At 33.2% G+C, this 16537-nt stretch overlaps 1 protein-coding gene across 2 annotated transcripts in view; it reads right to left on the bottom strand.

Annotated features, from left to right (window-relative positions):
- Window positions 1–16537, bottom strand: part of LOC148618657 (extracellular matrix organizing protein FRAS1-like) — a 101540-nt gene that overhangs the window by 36700 nt on the left and 48303 nt on the right. For both annotated transcript variants that reach the window (XM_088577772.1, XM_088577773.1), the window contains exons 11-28: window positions 15813–15899; window positions 14894–15041; window positions 14038–14187; window positions 13291–13431; window positions 12508–12651; window positions 11608–11892; window positions 11339–11491; window positions 10512–10646; window positions 9066–9206; window positions 8416–8694; window positions 7849–8052; window positions 7186–7382; window positions 6393–6549; window positions 3561–3739; window positions 3074–3196; window positions 2405–2660; window positions 1759–2025; window positions 1313–1522 (exon numbers count right to left, since the gene is read on the bottom strand). In XM_088577772.1, the coding sequence (XP_088433898.1) occupies window positions 1313–1522; window positions 1759–2025; window positions 2405–2660; window positions 3074–3196; window positions 3561–3739; window positions 6393–6549; window positions 7186–7382; window positions 7849–8052; window positions 8416–8694; window positions 9066–9206; window positions 10512–10646; window positions 11339–11491; window positions 11608–11892; window positions 12508–12651; window positions 13291–13431; window positions 14038–14187; window positions 14894–15041; window positions 15813–15899 (3256 nt within the window). The remainder of the gene's footprint in view (window positions 1–1312; window positions 1523–1758; window positions 2026–2404; window positions 2661–3073; window positions 3197–3560; window positions 3740–6392; window positions 6550–7185; window positions 7383–7848; window positions 8053–8415; window positions 8695–9065; window positions 9207–10511; window positions 10647–11338; window positions 11492–11607; window positions 11893–12507; window positions 12652–13290; window positions 13432–14037; window positions 14188–14893; window positions 15042–15812; window positions 15900–16537) is intronic.

Genomic DNA, 16537 nt, shown 5'->3' with positions numbered 1-16537 from the left:
CATTGACGATGATGACGATGAAGCAAAGTCATGTGCGTAAAAAATTTGAAAAAAAGGACAAATTAATGGCATCGTTTAAAAGGTACAACATTCAATTACTTGGGATATATGGAGTGTACAGAATTCATCATCCAATGAAATGTCTAGCAACCCCCGGGGATATGGCTTAGCAATGTCCGGGGATATGGGATTTTGAGCGACGTGTAGCTAACCGATCAAATTTCAGTACTGATACCCAGCAGGGGATAAGAAGTACATGTATTATAAACTATTAGGGAAGAATGAAATACATGCACCAAACACCATGGAAATGTCATTCCTAACCAAATCATTCACAACATTGGTTGAACTCATTGTGGTGCACCACAGTTGGTATGGGATAGCAACCTAAACTCCTTACAACTTATACCAATTCAAAATAAATCTACACAAAAATATTTATTTCAATCAATCCATTTGCAGTTGAGATAATTGGATGAAATTTTGATGGACAGAATGACTAACAGATGGATAAGGTGATTCCAATTTACCACCTACTCACTGTCTGACTACACTTTATTGTGTCTTATCTTCATTACAATAAAGTCTACAGACAGCAGACGACAGTAAGATGGGAGATGTCTTAACTGTGTTTTACCTTCATTAACATAAATTCTACAGACAGCAGATGACAGTAAGATGGGAGCTGTCCTGTCTGTGTCTTTTCATCATTACCATAAAGTCTACAGACAGCAGACGATAGTAAGATGGGAGCTGTCCTAACTGTGTCTCATCTTTTGTAACATATAGTCTACAGACAGCAGACAACAGTAAGATGGGAGCGGTCCTAACTGTGTCTTATCTTCTGTAACATATAGTCTACAGACAGCAGACGACAGTAAGATGGGAGCTGTCTTAACTGTGTCTTATCTTCTGTAACATATAGTCTACAGACAGCAGATGACAGTAAGATGGGAGCTGTCCTAACTGTGTTTTATCTTTTGTAACATATAGTCTACAGACAGCAGACAACAGTAAGATGGGAGCAGTCCTAACTGTGTCTTATCTTCTGTAATATATAGTCTACAGACAGCAGACGACAGTAAGATGGGAGCTGTCTTAACTGTCTTATCTTCTGTAACATATAGTCTACAGACAGCAGATGACAGTAAGATGGGAGCTGTCCTAACTGTGTCTTATCTTCTGTAACATAAAATCTACAGACAGCAGACAACAGCAAGATGGGAGCTGTCCTAACTGTGTCTCATCATTAACATAAAGTCTACAGACAGCAGACGACAGTAAGATGGGAGCTGACCTAACTGTGTCTTACCTTCTTTAACATAAAGTCTACAGACTGCAGACGACAGTAAAATTGGGGCTGATTTATCAACCTGTGTCACTGTAATGTTAAGTATCATCTGAGAATCAAATTTTCCATCTGTAGCTGAGAGTACAATTGCATCATAAGGGATGGTGTTTATTTTGTCATGACTGTATCGAAATCCTCCATCCAAAAATTCCTTGTATGTAAATGTTTCTCCTGAAATAAATAATTAAATTTTATATAGAAATTTCAACATAAATTTTAGAGTTATTGATATTCCTGAAAAATATCAGTAACATAAATTGACACTCAACGCAATGAATTCAATGGGGAAAATTATTCAGGTAAAGAGTTTTACTATTCAGGTAGTTTCTTCATGGTCAATTTGCCCACATCTCTTGATTTATAATTTGATCAAATATATTGTATTTTAGGTAAAAGAGATAACTTACCTTTCCTAAGTATAACTTTAGAATTTTTCATAACCTTCTCAAAAACTCCCCTTACTGGAGTTTTAGTCAAGGTCATGACAAGGTCAGTCACAGGTGTGTCAGCATCACTCAAGATGACATTGGATCTGTCTATATTAATTACACCACCCTCTGGTACCTTAATGACAGCAGACGGAGATGAGAAAAATGGAGGGAGATTGTTGACAGGAAGGATGTGAATAAGGAACTGGTACTCTGTCATATCATTTGTGTCCCGTCCATCAGAAACTGTGAAGAAAAAAGAAATCTTCCATTATGGTCGCTTTCTATCAAACTCAATTATTACAAATAATTCCAGTAAACAATTTGAAAATTACCAGTGCATATCAGTGTTAAATGAGAACAGTTGACTTATACAATTTGCTGTGCTTCATGTGTTGAATTTATGCTTTCTAGGAGCATAAGAAGTACTGGTAATCAAAAAGCTTATTTCATTTCATGTCATAGGTGTGAAGTTTTCACTGTAACAGTGTCATGATGCCACTTCTGTAACACATTTGTACCATTATAAATAATAATTCAATACCATATTTTTAGAAGAAAACAATGTTCATGCACAAACCAATGGAATACAAGCTCAGTTAAAATTGATTTTGGGCCCTTTTACCTGTAAAAATGAAGAAAACCTCTTTTTCTTTATTTCCAACATCAACTTTAGGTGGGTGATACACAATTTTATTGTGTTTTAAATCTGCTTGTGTAAAGTGTGAGAATGGTTGTAATGGAAAGTTTTTATTCTCCAGAGTTCCTTCCCCTGATTTAAGTCCCTTAGTAATGGTGTAGATGATTTCCTCCTCAGGAGTGTCTGGGTCATGAAATGCCAGGTCTGAGATACCAATAGGTACAACTTGGTCTTCATATACCTACAGAATAGAGACAGATTTGTAAAAACCAACATGCATTGTAATAGCTATTGTATAAACTGGTGACTGCCAACAGCAGCAATTGTACAAATTAACACCAACAATATTAAAGACCAAAAAGTTACAGCAGCTTCAAGCTCAAAGCACCTTTGATCCACCAAAACAATATCAGATATGCTGTAATTTACACTTGTTTCAGGACTGTTATTGTGAAATCAAGGAATTACATAGTCAAGAACTATCAAAGACTGTCATGTTGATACAAGCTTGGCATTGTATTCATAAAAAGATAAAAGTGCACAATCAGTCTTTAGTTGTGCACTAAAGGATATATATTATGATGTCATGACTTACTTACAATTGTGCATATAAACTGGTCATTAAATAACATCTTAATTAATAAATATTCTTACCGACATTTCCAGTCTTACACCAGGAGCTACTGATGGCCTTGCTTGATCAAGTGGAGGCTCCATAATATTGATATGGAAACTTTGCTCCTTCAGGATATTTGGTGGCTTGTGAGAATCTTTCACCTGAAAATACAGAGTAATTGATATTTTATTAGGTGATATTGTACTTTGAAAAGATTTGACCAATCAGAACTACAATGTTTAGATAGTTACAAATCCAATAGATGAATTTAAGTTCTGATAGGTCGAAACTTACAGTTATATGGTGTTCTATAAAAAAAGTAATATATTTTTTTGGCTTTTTGTAAGCAAACATAGGTATGGAGAAACATTCTTCAAGCTTGAGTATTGGAATGTAGGTTTAGTGATATATCTTTTTGAACTAACAAAAGAAATAAGAACATTGTTCAACAGCCCCTAAAAAACCTAAAAAATCATAAAATATGGTGCAAATCTTAAAATCATAAACATTTTTTATCCAACACACCTCAAAAGTGATAATATCAGATGATGTCTTGGTCCCAGTATGATGGTACCATATTCTACCTTCATTGACATCCCTCTGTAGAAACTGGAACATTTTAGCGGCCATTTGACCATCTCCCATATCCTGCCAACCTTTCCCAACACCATTGGAAGGTATTGGGACAAGCATCAGAATTTCTCCTGTCAAGATAAAACATCATGTCAACATTTATACATAGTAAACATGTAGGATATCTTCACCTAATATATGTATATTATATGCACACATAATTAGAATAAGGAATTTCATTTATACTTCAAATACACATTAGAAGATTAATGGTATAGCTAAAATGTTAACCTTACGAGTCAGCAAAAAAAATTGATTTAAACAGATAGCATTGTACTCCAAATGGCATGATCTCTACTGTTAGGTACACATATCATAAATATATGTTTTCCCCCAGAAGCTTTATCAAATTTTGATTTTATTCTTACCATGCTGAGGATTATTAGATGTAGGGCTCAGTGTATAGATAATGTCTTTGCTATCAGACAATGATTTTATTCTTACCATGCTGAGGATTATTAGATGTAGGGCTCAGTGTATAGATAATGTCTTTGCTATCAGACAATGATTTTATTCTTACCATGCTGAGGATTATCAGATGTAGGGCTCAGTGTATAGATAATGTCTTTGCTATCAGACAATGATTTTATTCTTACCATGCTGAGGATTATTAGATGTAGGGCTCAGTGTATAGATAATGTCTTTGCTATCAGACAATGATTTTATTCTTACCATGCTGAGGATTATTAGATGTAGGGCTCAGTGTATAGATAATGTCTTTGCTATCAGACAATGATTTTATTCTTACCATGCTGAGGATTATCAGATGTAGGGCTCAGTGTATAGATAATGTCTTTGCTATCAGACAATGATTTTATTCTTACCATGCTGAGGATTATTAGATGTAGGGCTCAGTGTATAGATAATGTCTTTGCTATCAGACAATGATTTTATTCTTACCATGCTGAGGATTATTAGATGTAGGGCTCAGTGTATAGATAATGTCTTTGCTATCAGACAATGATTTTATTCTTACCATGCTGAGGATTATTAGATGTAGGGCTCAGTGTATAGATAATGTCTTTGCTATCAGACAATGATTTTATTCTTACCATGCTGAGGATTATCAGATGTAGGGCTCAGTGTATAGATAATGTCTTTGCTATCAGACAATGATTTTATTCTTACCATGCTGAGGATTATTAGATGTAGGGCTCAGTGTATAGATAATGTCTTTGCTATCAGACAATGATTTTATTCTTACCATGCTGAGGATTATTAGATGTAGGGCTCAGTGTATAGATAATGTCTTTGCTATCAGACAATGATTTTATTCTTACCATGCTGAGGATTATCAGATGTAGGGCTCAGTGTATAGATAATGTCTTTGCTATCAGACAATGATTTTATTCTTACCATGCTGAGGATTATTAGATGTAGGGCTCAGTGTATAGATAATGTCTTTGCTATCAGACAATGATTTTATTCTTACCATGCTGAGGATTATTAGATGTAGGGCTCAGTGTATAGATAATGTCTTTGCTATCAGACAATGATTTTATTCTTACCATGCTGAGGATTATTAGATGTAGGGCTCAGTGTATAGATAATGTCTTTGCTATCAGACAATGATTTTATTCTTACCATGCTGAGGATTATCAGATGTAGGGCTCAGTGTATAGATAATGTCTTTGCTATCAGACAATGATTTTATTCTTACCATGCTGAGGATTATTAGATGTAGGGCTCAGTGTATAGATAATGTCTTTGCTATCAGACAATGATTTTATTCTTACCATGCTGAGGATTATTAGATGTAGGGCTCAGTGTATAGATAATGTCTTTGCTATCAGACAATGATTTTATTCTTACCATGCTGAGGATTATTAGATGTAGGGCTCAGTGTATAGATAATGTCTTTGCTATCAGACAATGATTTTATTCTTACCATGCTGAGGATTATTAGATGTAGGGCTCAGTGTATAGATAATGTCTTTGCTATCAGACAATGATTTTATTCTTACCATGCTGAGGATTATTAGATGTAGGGCTCAGTGTATAGATAATGTCTTTGCTATCAGACAATGATTTTATTCTTACCATGCTGAGGATTATTAGATGTAGGGCTCAGTGTATAGATAATGTCTTTGCTATCAGACAATGATTTTATTCTTACCATGCTGAGGATTATTAGATGTAGGGCTCAGTGTATAGATAATGTCTTTGCTATCAGACAATGATTTTATTCTTACCATGCTGAGGATTATTAGATGTAGGGCTCAGTGTATAGATAATGTCTTTGCTATCAGACAATGATTTTATTCTTACCATGCTGAGGATTATTAGATGTAGGGCTCAGTGTATAGATAATGTCTTTGCTATCAGACAATGATTTTATTCTTACCATGCTGAGGATTATTAGATGTAGGGCTCAGTGTATAGATAATGTCTTTGCTATCAGACAATGATTTTATTCTTACCATGCTGAGGATTATTAGATGTAGGGCTCAGTGTATAGATAATGTCTTTGCTATCAGACAATGATTTTATTCTTACCATGCTGAGGATTATCAGATGTAGGGCTCAGTGTATAGATAATGTCTTTGCTATCAGACAATGATTTTATTCTTACCATGCTGAGGATTATCAGATGTAGGGCTCAGTGTATAGATAATGTCTTTGCTATCAGACAATGATTTTATTCTTACCATGCTGAGGATTATCAGATGTAGGGCTCAGTGTATAGATAATGTCTTTGCTATCAGACAATGATTTTATTCTTACCATGCTGAGGATTATTAGATGTAGGGCTCAGTGTATAGATAATGTCTTTGCTATCAGACAATGATTTAGTCATCAGTAAGTTCGGAGATATTTGTAGCATGTCTTTGGAATAAACATGGCCCACCTCATTGTTTACAATCAGTGGTGATCTGTTCTCCTGAGGAAGAGAAAAAAAAACATCATTCATTCAGTACAAAACCTTCTTTTTGAACTTGTGAGAGGAAATAATGTATTGTTGATAAAAACACTTTTTAAAACCAAACTAAAAATACAAAAAGCTTGTTTAAAGCACTCAATTCCTAGACTACTTCTGTCTGTGTAATACCTGTGATACCTATATATCTGTCAAATCCGAACATAAAATCCCAAACGTGGCTTCAGTGTAGAGAAGCTTCCCTGTAAACAGTTTTTGTTTCATTTCCTTCAGTTAGCCAATATGTAACATTAAATTCTTCAATAGTATTGAATTCTCATTTTTACTCTTACATAAAGGTCCAGCTATATCCTTTTTAGTTTAAGTGGATCATAACTTGAACAACAAATAAAAGGAATGCATTGAAGAAAACTGTATCCAGTTTGGCTAATAACTTTGACATAGGCCATCTCAAGAATGTTATTTCCACACACATACATATAGGATAAGCTCACTTGGGTTGCTTACAGTGCTCACTATGAACTTTAAATTAGCAAAGTATCGTATCATACCCAGTATAGAAAATATTTTTTTTACTTTGCTGTAATATTGTTTTAAGTATATTAACATCCATAGCTCCTGAACCATAGCCCTACTTACTTTCTGTCTAATTTGGAAATTGACAATGAAACTGAGAATATGATATCCATCTGTAACTTGTACCAAACACATGTCAGTATCTGCAATGACATGAGGGTTCAATTGGTACCCTATAGATCCAGTATGTAGATCCTGGACCGAGAATGACGTTACAGGATGTTGTCCTCCATGCTGATTTATCTGTCCATGAAGAGGACCTGAAATAATCAATACATATTTATAGACCATGACCTAGTCATTTGGTGGGATTTAGACTAATAGATTCTCATAAGCAATTCCATGGATTTATTGAACTATGGATTCATATATGAGGGTGCCCTGCCATGGGCAATAAACCCACTTAACAAGAAGAGAAATAAAATCAATTTAGGTATTGGAAAAGGTGAATATACATGTTTAAAGATAGATAAAACATAATTTATCCAAATTTGAGTAGTAGTGGTATATAAAATTACAGATTAAATTTACCATCTGATTCTAGAGACATTTTATTGATAGGTGTACAAATTATTGTATCATTCCTCTACAAATAGCACACACTATAAACATATTTAGTAAATTCATATGTTATTTTTTTTAAACCATAATATTTTTACCTAAAATGAAAAAAAAAAAAAATTGGTCAACTATCACAATACTCTAAGGAACCATAGATAACCCTACCTTCTATTATACTCATCATAGTATTGACAGGATTTAAAGATCTGAGTTCTATTATCTGATCAGTAAACTGAGTGGTCTCCCCTACAGTTGCTAGAACAAGTTCATTCCTGACCAGTTGCGGAGCATTGTGATTAATGACTTGAACATATAATACTCTCTCATCACTGTACAACTGTCTGTCAAAGGCTTTAAACGATATCTTAACTGTAAAAAGAATAACTTAATTGAAGATAAAGAAAACTTAAATACTATTTACAAACAAAATGGTTGAAAGTTCTCAAAACACAAATACAGGAGTAAAACTTGACATAATAGATACTTTTCTTGAAAAAAATGAAGTAAATTTATGTAATGGAGTAATGCTTTTTTAAATTTTTAATTTTTTGTCTGACATATTTAATTTTTTACTCCCCATCCTATTCTGATCAAAAGGTAATTCGAGATTCATTCACTGTGAAATCTTGTTCTGCCTGATTATTTTTAAAGTTCATAGTCATATCCGACCCTATGAAAATCAATGGATTTATTTCCATACAACTGCATATGGGGAATATGTTAAGTTCTTACTATCTGAGGTAACAGGAGAATTCTGGAGAAATCTAATCTTCCCCTCTCTTAGTTCCTGTGGTAAGATCACATCTCCTGCCTCCAAGATAATATCATTCCCTTTGTTGACCTTGACAATGTTGTTTCCACCAGATGGAGGTGAGGTCATCACTATGACGATATTATCAACGGATGTGTCAAGGTCATTAAGGTTAAACAATGACTCAGGTATACTGACAATATTGCCTTTTTCAACCTCCATGTGACCAGTCAGCTGTACTCTTGGTGCTTCCTGATTTCCTGGAAACATACAAACCCATACTAACTTATGTCATGTGTTGTAGAGCAGTAGTAAGGGGTCCTTGATCACCTTGGTCCTTGATGACCTTCCATGTTTGCCATTATTTATTTGATGGAAAGCCTTATTTTACTTTATACCAAGTCATATTACTGTACCAAAGTATATTGTTCATTTTACTTTTTTAAACAAAATAGCTGAATCCTCACAAGAAAAAAAAACTTACAAAAAGAAGGGTTTGTAGAAAGTGAGTAAATTTGTAAAGTGTTTATTACATAATTTGTATTATCTCTCTTGGCAGGAAAAAACAGTAGGAATTTTTCTAAATTTACTGATGCTTTTTGTTTTCAGGATATTACAGTAAAGACCTTACTTTCACATCTTCTTGACTTGTTATCTTGGTAATATCCAGCTCCACAGGTTGGTATACATTGTCTGTTTAACAGGTAGGTACGTCCATCACACTGGGAACAATCTTCATTAGACATACACTCCATACAATGAGCAGGACAGTCTGTTGGAAAACATTATATCAGATTCAAGTTAAAAAAAAACTTAAATTAACCAGTCATATTCTAATTCAGTTTGTTACATTAGAGGGAGAAAGCAAATTATTTTTGACACACAAAAAAAAACAAACAAACAGAAAACAAAAACAAAACATTTTTCTTGAAAAAAAAAAGTAAATAATACCCTGTGTTGTATATGGATGCAGCTCAGCAAAATTCATTTTAATTTTAAGCATTTTTTTAAACATTGTCATATAGTTCAATCCCAACTGAAACATTCATTAATTCATATAATATTCATGAAGGACATGTTTACATAGAAGTACCGAAAATATTTTTTTCTTAGAATCAACAGATGCCAGTTGGTCCCCAAAAAAAGCTAGATATATAAATAACACCTAATAAAGCTAGATTTATGAATAACACCTATTGATATTGCAGTTTTTTAACAGTTAGTATGTGATTCAGTATAGAAAACAGTAATTAAACATGTACAGTAAATACTACTAAACCTCTTTTTAAAACTCCAGATAAATTGATCCCCCTTTAGTAATGAGTAGTTTAAATTATTATTTTCTTCAGATGATAAAAAGGGTTTATGGTTTTATTCCAGATTCTGGCCCTGTTATTTAGTGAAAATATTAGCTTCCAACTAAAAAGACTTATTAGCATATAATTGTGTTAAAAAGATGACTTAACCCAGAGAAAAAAAAATCTTTCCAAGTTGTTACAACATTAATACGTCAGAATGACATAACAAATTATTGATTCTATGCAACAAAAATTTCTAATAAAATTATATGGACATTTTGGGGACATGCTACAACTAACAAAATATTTGGTAAAAATATGTCTTGATACAAAAGGCTTTTATAGTTGGAATATTTAAGTTATTGACACATGTGGCCAAGTGTTATTCATCAATATTATAAAAATGACTTATTTTGGCTCCATATTGCACAAAAGTTTCCAAGTTTTGAATAAATTGTCAAATAAAACATTTCTTACTAAATATTAAGCAATATCTATACTGACTTCACAAAGTTCATTTTCAGGGCTGTACTTGATTACAAAATAGACACTTTAGCAACTGTATCGAAATCTAACTTATACCACAGACAGTTGAGAAAAAAGATACCATAAGAAGTTACTGCATAGTACATCAAGCCCGTCAAGTTTCACACAATTTTCTTGTCACTTTTAAGAATTTTAGCAGATTTCATTAACCTTAAAATGCTTGCCTATGATCTTTCAATCATTCAAAATTATGGCAAATCTGACAGATTTTGTTTCTGAAAACTAATGCATACCTTTACACTGTTTGCCAGCTATATATTGTGATGGTTTACAATGTCGGACACAGATACCATCAGATACAATCTGGTTAGGTCCACAGACGGTACAGACATCATAGGAGCTACATCTCAGACACCCACTACCACAAACTGAAATTTAAATGCCAACTGATGTTAGCAAGAACAGGATCTAACATATGCTTCAAGTTCAAATAAATAAAAAGTGCACACATTTTCAGTACTTAACTAAGATTGTATGAAAGTGTCATTGAATTCTGTTCAGTGGTGTAGAGGGAATAATAGTATTCCTCTGCATAACAAAAGTTCAATGAAATATATAATATTAATTGAAAACTTTCATGGTCTAATACTATCTTAAAAAAAAGATGCTGCACGCTACATTGTGCTAAGAGTACCCCCCTCCCCCATTCAATCATTTCTGTTGAATTAAGTTGTATGGTAAACAGCAAATATATAAGAGAGGAACCTGTAAGGGGGAAGGACAATATACCAAAGCATACCCTCCTTGGTAAAAATTTACATTACACATCAACTAAACATTTACTAAGTCATACATTAAAACAAAGTAGATGAGCGAGGAACTTGAAAAGGGAAGGCACAGTACAAATCATTTTGCTGAAGCACTATAGTAAATATCTAATCCTTCCCTTCATATAGAAGTAAAGAAATCTGGTACAGAACAGTTGTACAATGAAGGTGATTACAATATTAATATATATACAGCAAATCTATAAAATAACCAAGTTCTGACAAACCATGACAACTGAAACTGCTACTCATCAATTAAGGTATTTTTACAGTATATAATAAGTAAAAACTACCTCTACAGATTCCATTATCAGCATATCTCCCAACCGGGCAGGCTCTCATACATATATCATCAAATGCCAGCATTGATGGCTTCTCACACTGCAAGCATACTGATGTACTCCCATCTCGTGATATATGGCACTTAGCACAACCAAACCCACAATCTAAAACAAAATTAGTGCACTTAAAGTGACTTGCATGTAACTTGAAGCATCCATTATTTTAATGACAAAAGAAAAAATAATTCTTTTTAGAATAATTGAGAATTAGCTATTCATACCTCTACAAGTTCCATCTTTCTTCATGTATTTTCCATCCTGACATGACATCTTACAACGCCCTCTCTTGCTAAGACTGGATCCCTCAACACAAGTCATACAATCAGTATCCTTAGGACCAGAACATGACTTACAAGCTGGGAAGCATTCTTTACATACACCATCAGACTGGAAGTAAGGCTGGAGACACTGGGATAGACACTGTCCACGGTGTAGAACTAGTCCATCATAACAACTAGTACAGGACTGACCATCACTAGAACATGTGGCACAGGTCGCTGGACATTCTAAAGAGGTTGACCAAAGACATTTGTTTGTTAAAAATCTATTTCTCAAAATCTAGTAACATTATGAATTACAAATTCCATCTATAATCTTCAATTATAAATTAAAAGAAACTATACTTTAAAGGGACTTTGCTATTATCGAAGTCCTGCTGCAATTTAAACATCAATACTTCTTTATTACATTAGATAATATTTATCATCTTGGCTGCCTTGGGATAAATCTTTACAAATCCAATTTAGGTGTTTCATAGCATTTGATTGGTAATGTGTATATGAATGGCAATGTGTCTGTTTCAAGTTTGTTTTTATGTAAAATACCTATACTGCAAATAAAGTAAAAATTGCACAGAAATGAAAACTTTTTTATATACTGTCAAAGAGTGGTTATTGGTAGATGGTAAATCTTTCACCAGATTTTTTGTTGTCATTTCAAAAAAAATCAGGACTGACAAAAACTTACAAGGTATATTTTTTACTTAAAGAGTACAAGTTGATCTGATGAACAGGAAAAATTATTGAAATTTTAATAGTAAAATAAATGTACTTTCAATAATAGGCAAAATGGTAATCTTTAGTTGAATAATTTCTACATCGTCTAACTGAACGAAGACATACCATTACATTCACTATACTGGAGATAGAAGTTAGAGTAACATTGTTCTATACACTGTCCAGACTGTATCACAAGTCCTTCCTGGGAACATGCTAAACAATGATGGGTACTGGGTCCTATACACAGACTACAGCTTTTATCACAACCTGGTGATATCAAACAGATGATATTGTGTATTATAGCAATGGGAGTCAAATCAAGGAAAATCATGATAACAGAGAGATTCAAACTGTAACTGCAAATAAAAGAACAGCGTTCCAATGTCGCCCATGTAAAAAAAAGTGTGGAAAGCTTTAAATTCACTGAAATTTTTTAAGTCCAAGGGCCGTAACTTCTGTAAAAATCATTCAACCGTTACCAAAGTCATACTTAATCTGTAACTTCTCATAGTAAGACTACATACACAATATAAAATCAATTGGTAAAAGCATTACAAAGAAAGTGTGGAAATCTGTAAATTCACTGAAAATTTTCTGTTCAATGGCCATAACTTCCATACTAATCATTCAACCGTAACCAAGGTTGAACTTAATGTGAAATTCTTCATAATAAGGCCACATACCAAAAACAAACTTATTTGGTAAAAGCATTACAAAAAAAAGTGAGGAAACTGTGGAGGGATGCCCAGGATTTCCATGTTCTAAATTGAAAAAAAAATATCCTGAAAGAAGCAAACCATCCTTTTGTCTAGCCTTGTTGATAATTATTCTACCTATTGTATCAATGTGTGATAATACCCCTTCCCACACCTGAACACACATTCTTTCCTCCCCTTGTGTACCTACTGTAACAATGTGTGACTTCCTGATAATACCCCATTCCACATCTGGACACACATTCTCCATCTTTCCAGAGAAGACCTGGTTTACAGGTCTGACAGTGGTATCTTGTTAGGTCTACACAGGTGTTACAACTATCATGGCAAGCTGAAAAAAAGTTTAGAGATTTCTTGCCTAATCAGGTAAAACCATTGTAACTTTTTGTATTTTAAATGCAATAACATATGGGAAAAAGGGGAGGTAAATCAAATTTTGCAAGCAGTATTTTAAATCTCTTACTAGAAAGCTCCAAATGAAAAATCATTGTCCATTCCAACAAAAAAAAATATCTTAGCTGACTTCCATATACATAAAAAATATGTAACGATTTATAATAAGAATCACGTAATTATAACTTCTGATGATTGAAATGAAGAGAGCTACAAATGTACCTAAATTTTCAATGTGTCGATATCCGATTCTCATGTTCATTTTCAAGAGGTATAATAAATATTATAATGCATATAAACTAGAGGAAGTTCATCCACTAATCACAGATACTCCTTGAATTCCAAATTCACTGTGTTAAAGTGTAAAAAGATTTTGTTCAGCATTTTTAGCTAGTCCTGAAACTCGAAGTGTGACAAAGAGACAGACACACAGTTGATAAATAAAGAAAGATGGATATGTCGATATCTATATACCCACAACCTGTCATTATTACACAGGCAACAATTTCCATAAATGTAAATAGATAATTCAAAGCATTTATACCATGGCATTCATTTTTCATGTTTCCATAGAAACCATCTGGACACTTCTGTATACACTTCCCTTCATGGAGGTAAAGATTTTCCAGTTTACATGCTGTACAATAGTTAGGGTCTGTATATTTACATGTCTGACAGTCAGAACCACAGGTCACTGAAAAATATCACATAGAATTTTTTTTACATACAAACACAAAGTTAAATATGTCAATTTAACCATTTTTAGATTGGTGTTGGAAAACTCTCATTAATGACTGGGTAAAATTATGAATAGAAGAGGAGTGCATACTAATGATGTCATTTCTGTAAAAGTATTTTGATGTTGATCAGTACATTCAAGTTTCTTAAAGCGTTTTGAAAATTAAAGAAACAGCATCTTATACCATGATTCTTGAATTATTTTATTTCTCCAATCTTGATAGTTCGAATATAAGAATTTTTTTCTCAGTGAAATTCGATTATCCAATCATGCCAATGTAAGAAGTGTACATGTATTAGTAAATTTAGTTTTCATATATTCAGTATATGCTTTAAAAACTTTACTAGTCAATGGCAACCACCACAGCCTAGTGTGTCACCACCATGAGAACAGATGTTCTTCTCATTATGATAGTTTTGTTCCTTCGTACCTTATAGTACCAACTTGGTAGGTGTTATAGAAAGTCAGAGGACTCTTTATCAATAAACATGCTCCAAGCTGCCAGTTCTTAGTCTTAGCCATTTACTTTTACATTACAGTTTCTGTGTGTGTGTGTTTTTTTTTTGTTTGTTTGTTTTCATCATAGATTAGAGATGACTGTTTGTTTTCACTTGATTCTTTGAGTCTTAAAATGCCATGTCAGACATTAAACCTGATATACCTGTCTGGCATTGCCCACAACATTCTTCTGCCCGTTTTACTGCCATACTACCCACTGGGCAAACAGGACATGTTGCACTGTAGCATACTATGTCACCATGTCGACAGTGACATAATGTACAGCTGTCTGGCTGCCAACTGTCACCAGTCTAAGAAAAAAACACTTTTGTTGTTTTCAAACCCACACAAGCGAAATTTGTTCATATGACTTTCATTAAACTTCACATTACCTTCACCTAATATTAGGAAACAAGACTTATAACAAAGTATATGTAAAGTTTATGTGAATAGAGCCAATAAATAATTTGAAGTTAGTTTTTCCTTGAAATCGTGTGAAAAGAAAATCATGTTCATTAAATGAGTGTCAAATTTTCATGAATTACACGAGAACAGCTTTTGTATTTGACAGATAACAACTCTCCTTAGGGGCAGATTCATAGTTTCAAGTATTGCTGAAAGAACTACTTGTCATATTCAGTAAAAATTAAGATTTTACCAGAACTTTTTCCTCCAATTAAATGACAGCACCTTGCATAACACTTCCTTAAATCAGTTTCTGGTACTAATGTACTAAGAAGTTTTTATTTTTTAAAATTAGAAAATACAGATCTGCATTACAATTGATTTTGACATTCCCATTATCATTACACTAAGGATGCATTTAAGAAAATGAACAGAAATTACAAAAATATATAACATGCAAAAACAAAATGATCAAATACCAGGCTTACATTAAGTAATACAATATCAATCATCTTAACCCAAAAACTATAAGTACATATTTAATTATCTAATGATACAAAGTAAATGAACCAAGTAGCATGAAAACAAATATGAACAGTATAGATTGATGATCAATTGGTGATTACAAGATAAATGAGCTGTGAATTGTTAATAATTCATTACATCTAGCAACTTACATGGTACATTTGTCCTCCATAGTGACATGTAGGACGTTCTACACACTCCTTACAACATTTCCCAGGTTCATGGATTAACATTTCATTCTGAAATATAGAGCTCAATTAATTTAAAGATTCCATTTTGTTTTTGGGAGACTATGAGAGATAACAGTTAGATAATAAGAATGCAGTGAGTAGGCCTTTATGATTGGAACAACTAATTTGTCTTGGATAATTTTAGAACTTTCCCACTTTTAGATAAAACTGGTATCTTTAACCTAAAGTAATTTGTTTGTTTGTTGGGGTTTAACGTCCGAGCACCTAAAGTAATACAGTTGTTCAGGAAGTTAACAACAAATTTTACTTGATTTCTTTCTATATTTCCATGATACTTAGATGAGCCTGTACATGTATTTAGAATATTCTAGTTCAACACCACCCACTTGCAGGGTTTAAGACCATTAAGTTCCAATTTTTTAAAGGACCAATCCTTTCTTCCCATAGGGTTTACTCTATTTTCCTTATTTTAACAAAGCTTCACAATCTTGAGATGACTTTGCAGTAATGATTTACACTCTCAATGCTAGTAGCAAGCAGCAAATAAGATTCTTTTAAAGAGATTAGTGAGAGTTGTTTTAAGTTTCTGATGACCTTTGACTGTTTGATACACAAACTGAAAATACAACTTTTGTGGTATATAAGAGAGAAAGCCATGAAAAATTTCTTGGTACTTCTTTTACCAT

Source organism: Perna viridis, chromosome 4, assembly GCF_037379345.1.
Source record: "Perna viridis isolate PV_CMFRI_1.1 ecotype Kerala chromosome 4, ASM3737934v1, whole genome shotgun sequence".
Taxonomy (NCBI): domain Eukaryota; kingdom Metazoa; phylum Mollusca; class Bivalvia; order Mytilida; family Mytilidae; genus Perna; species Perna viridis.
The sequence above is the reverse complement of the archived record's forward strand: the minus strand, read 5'-3'. Positions and strand labels throughout refer to the sequence as shown.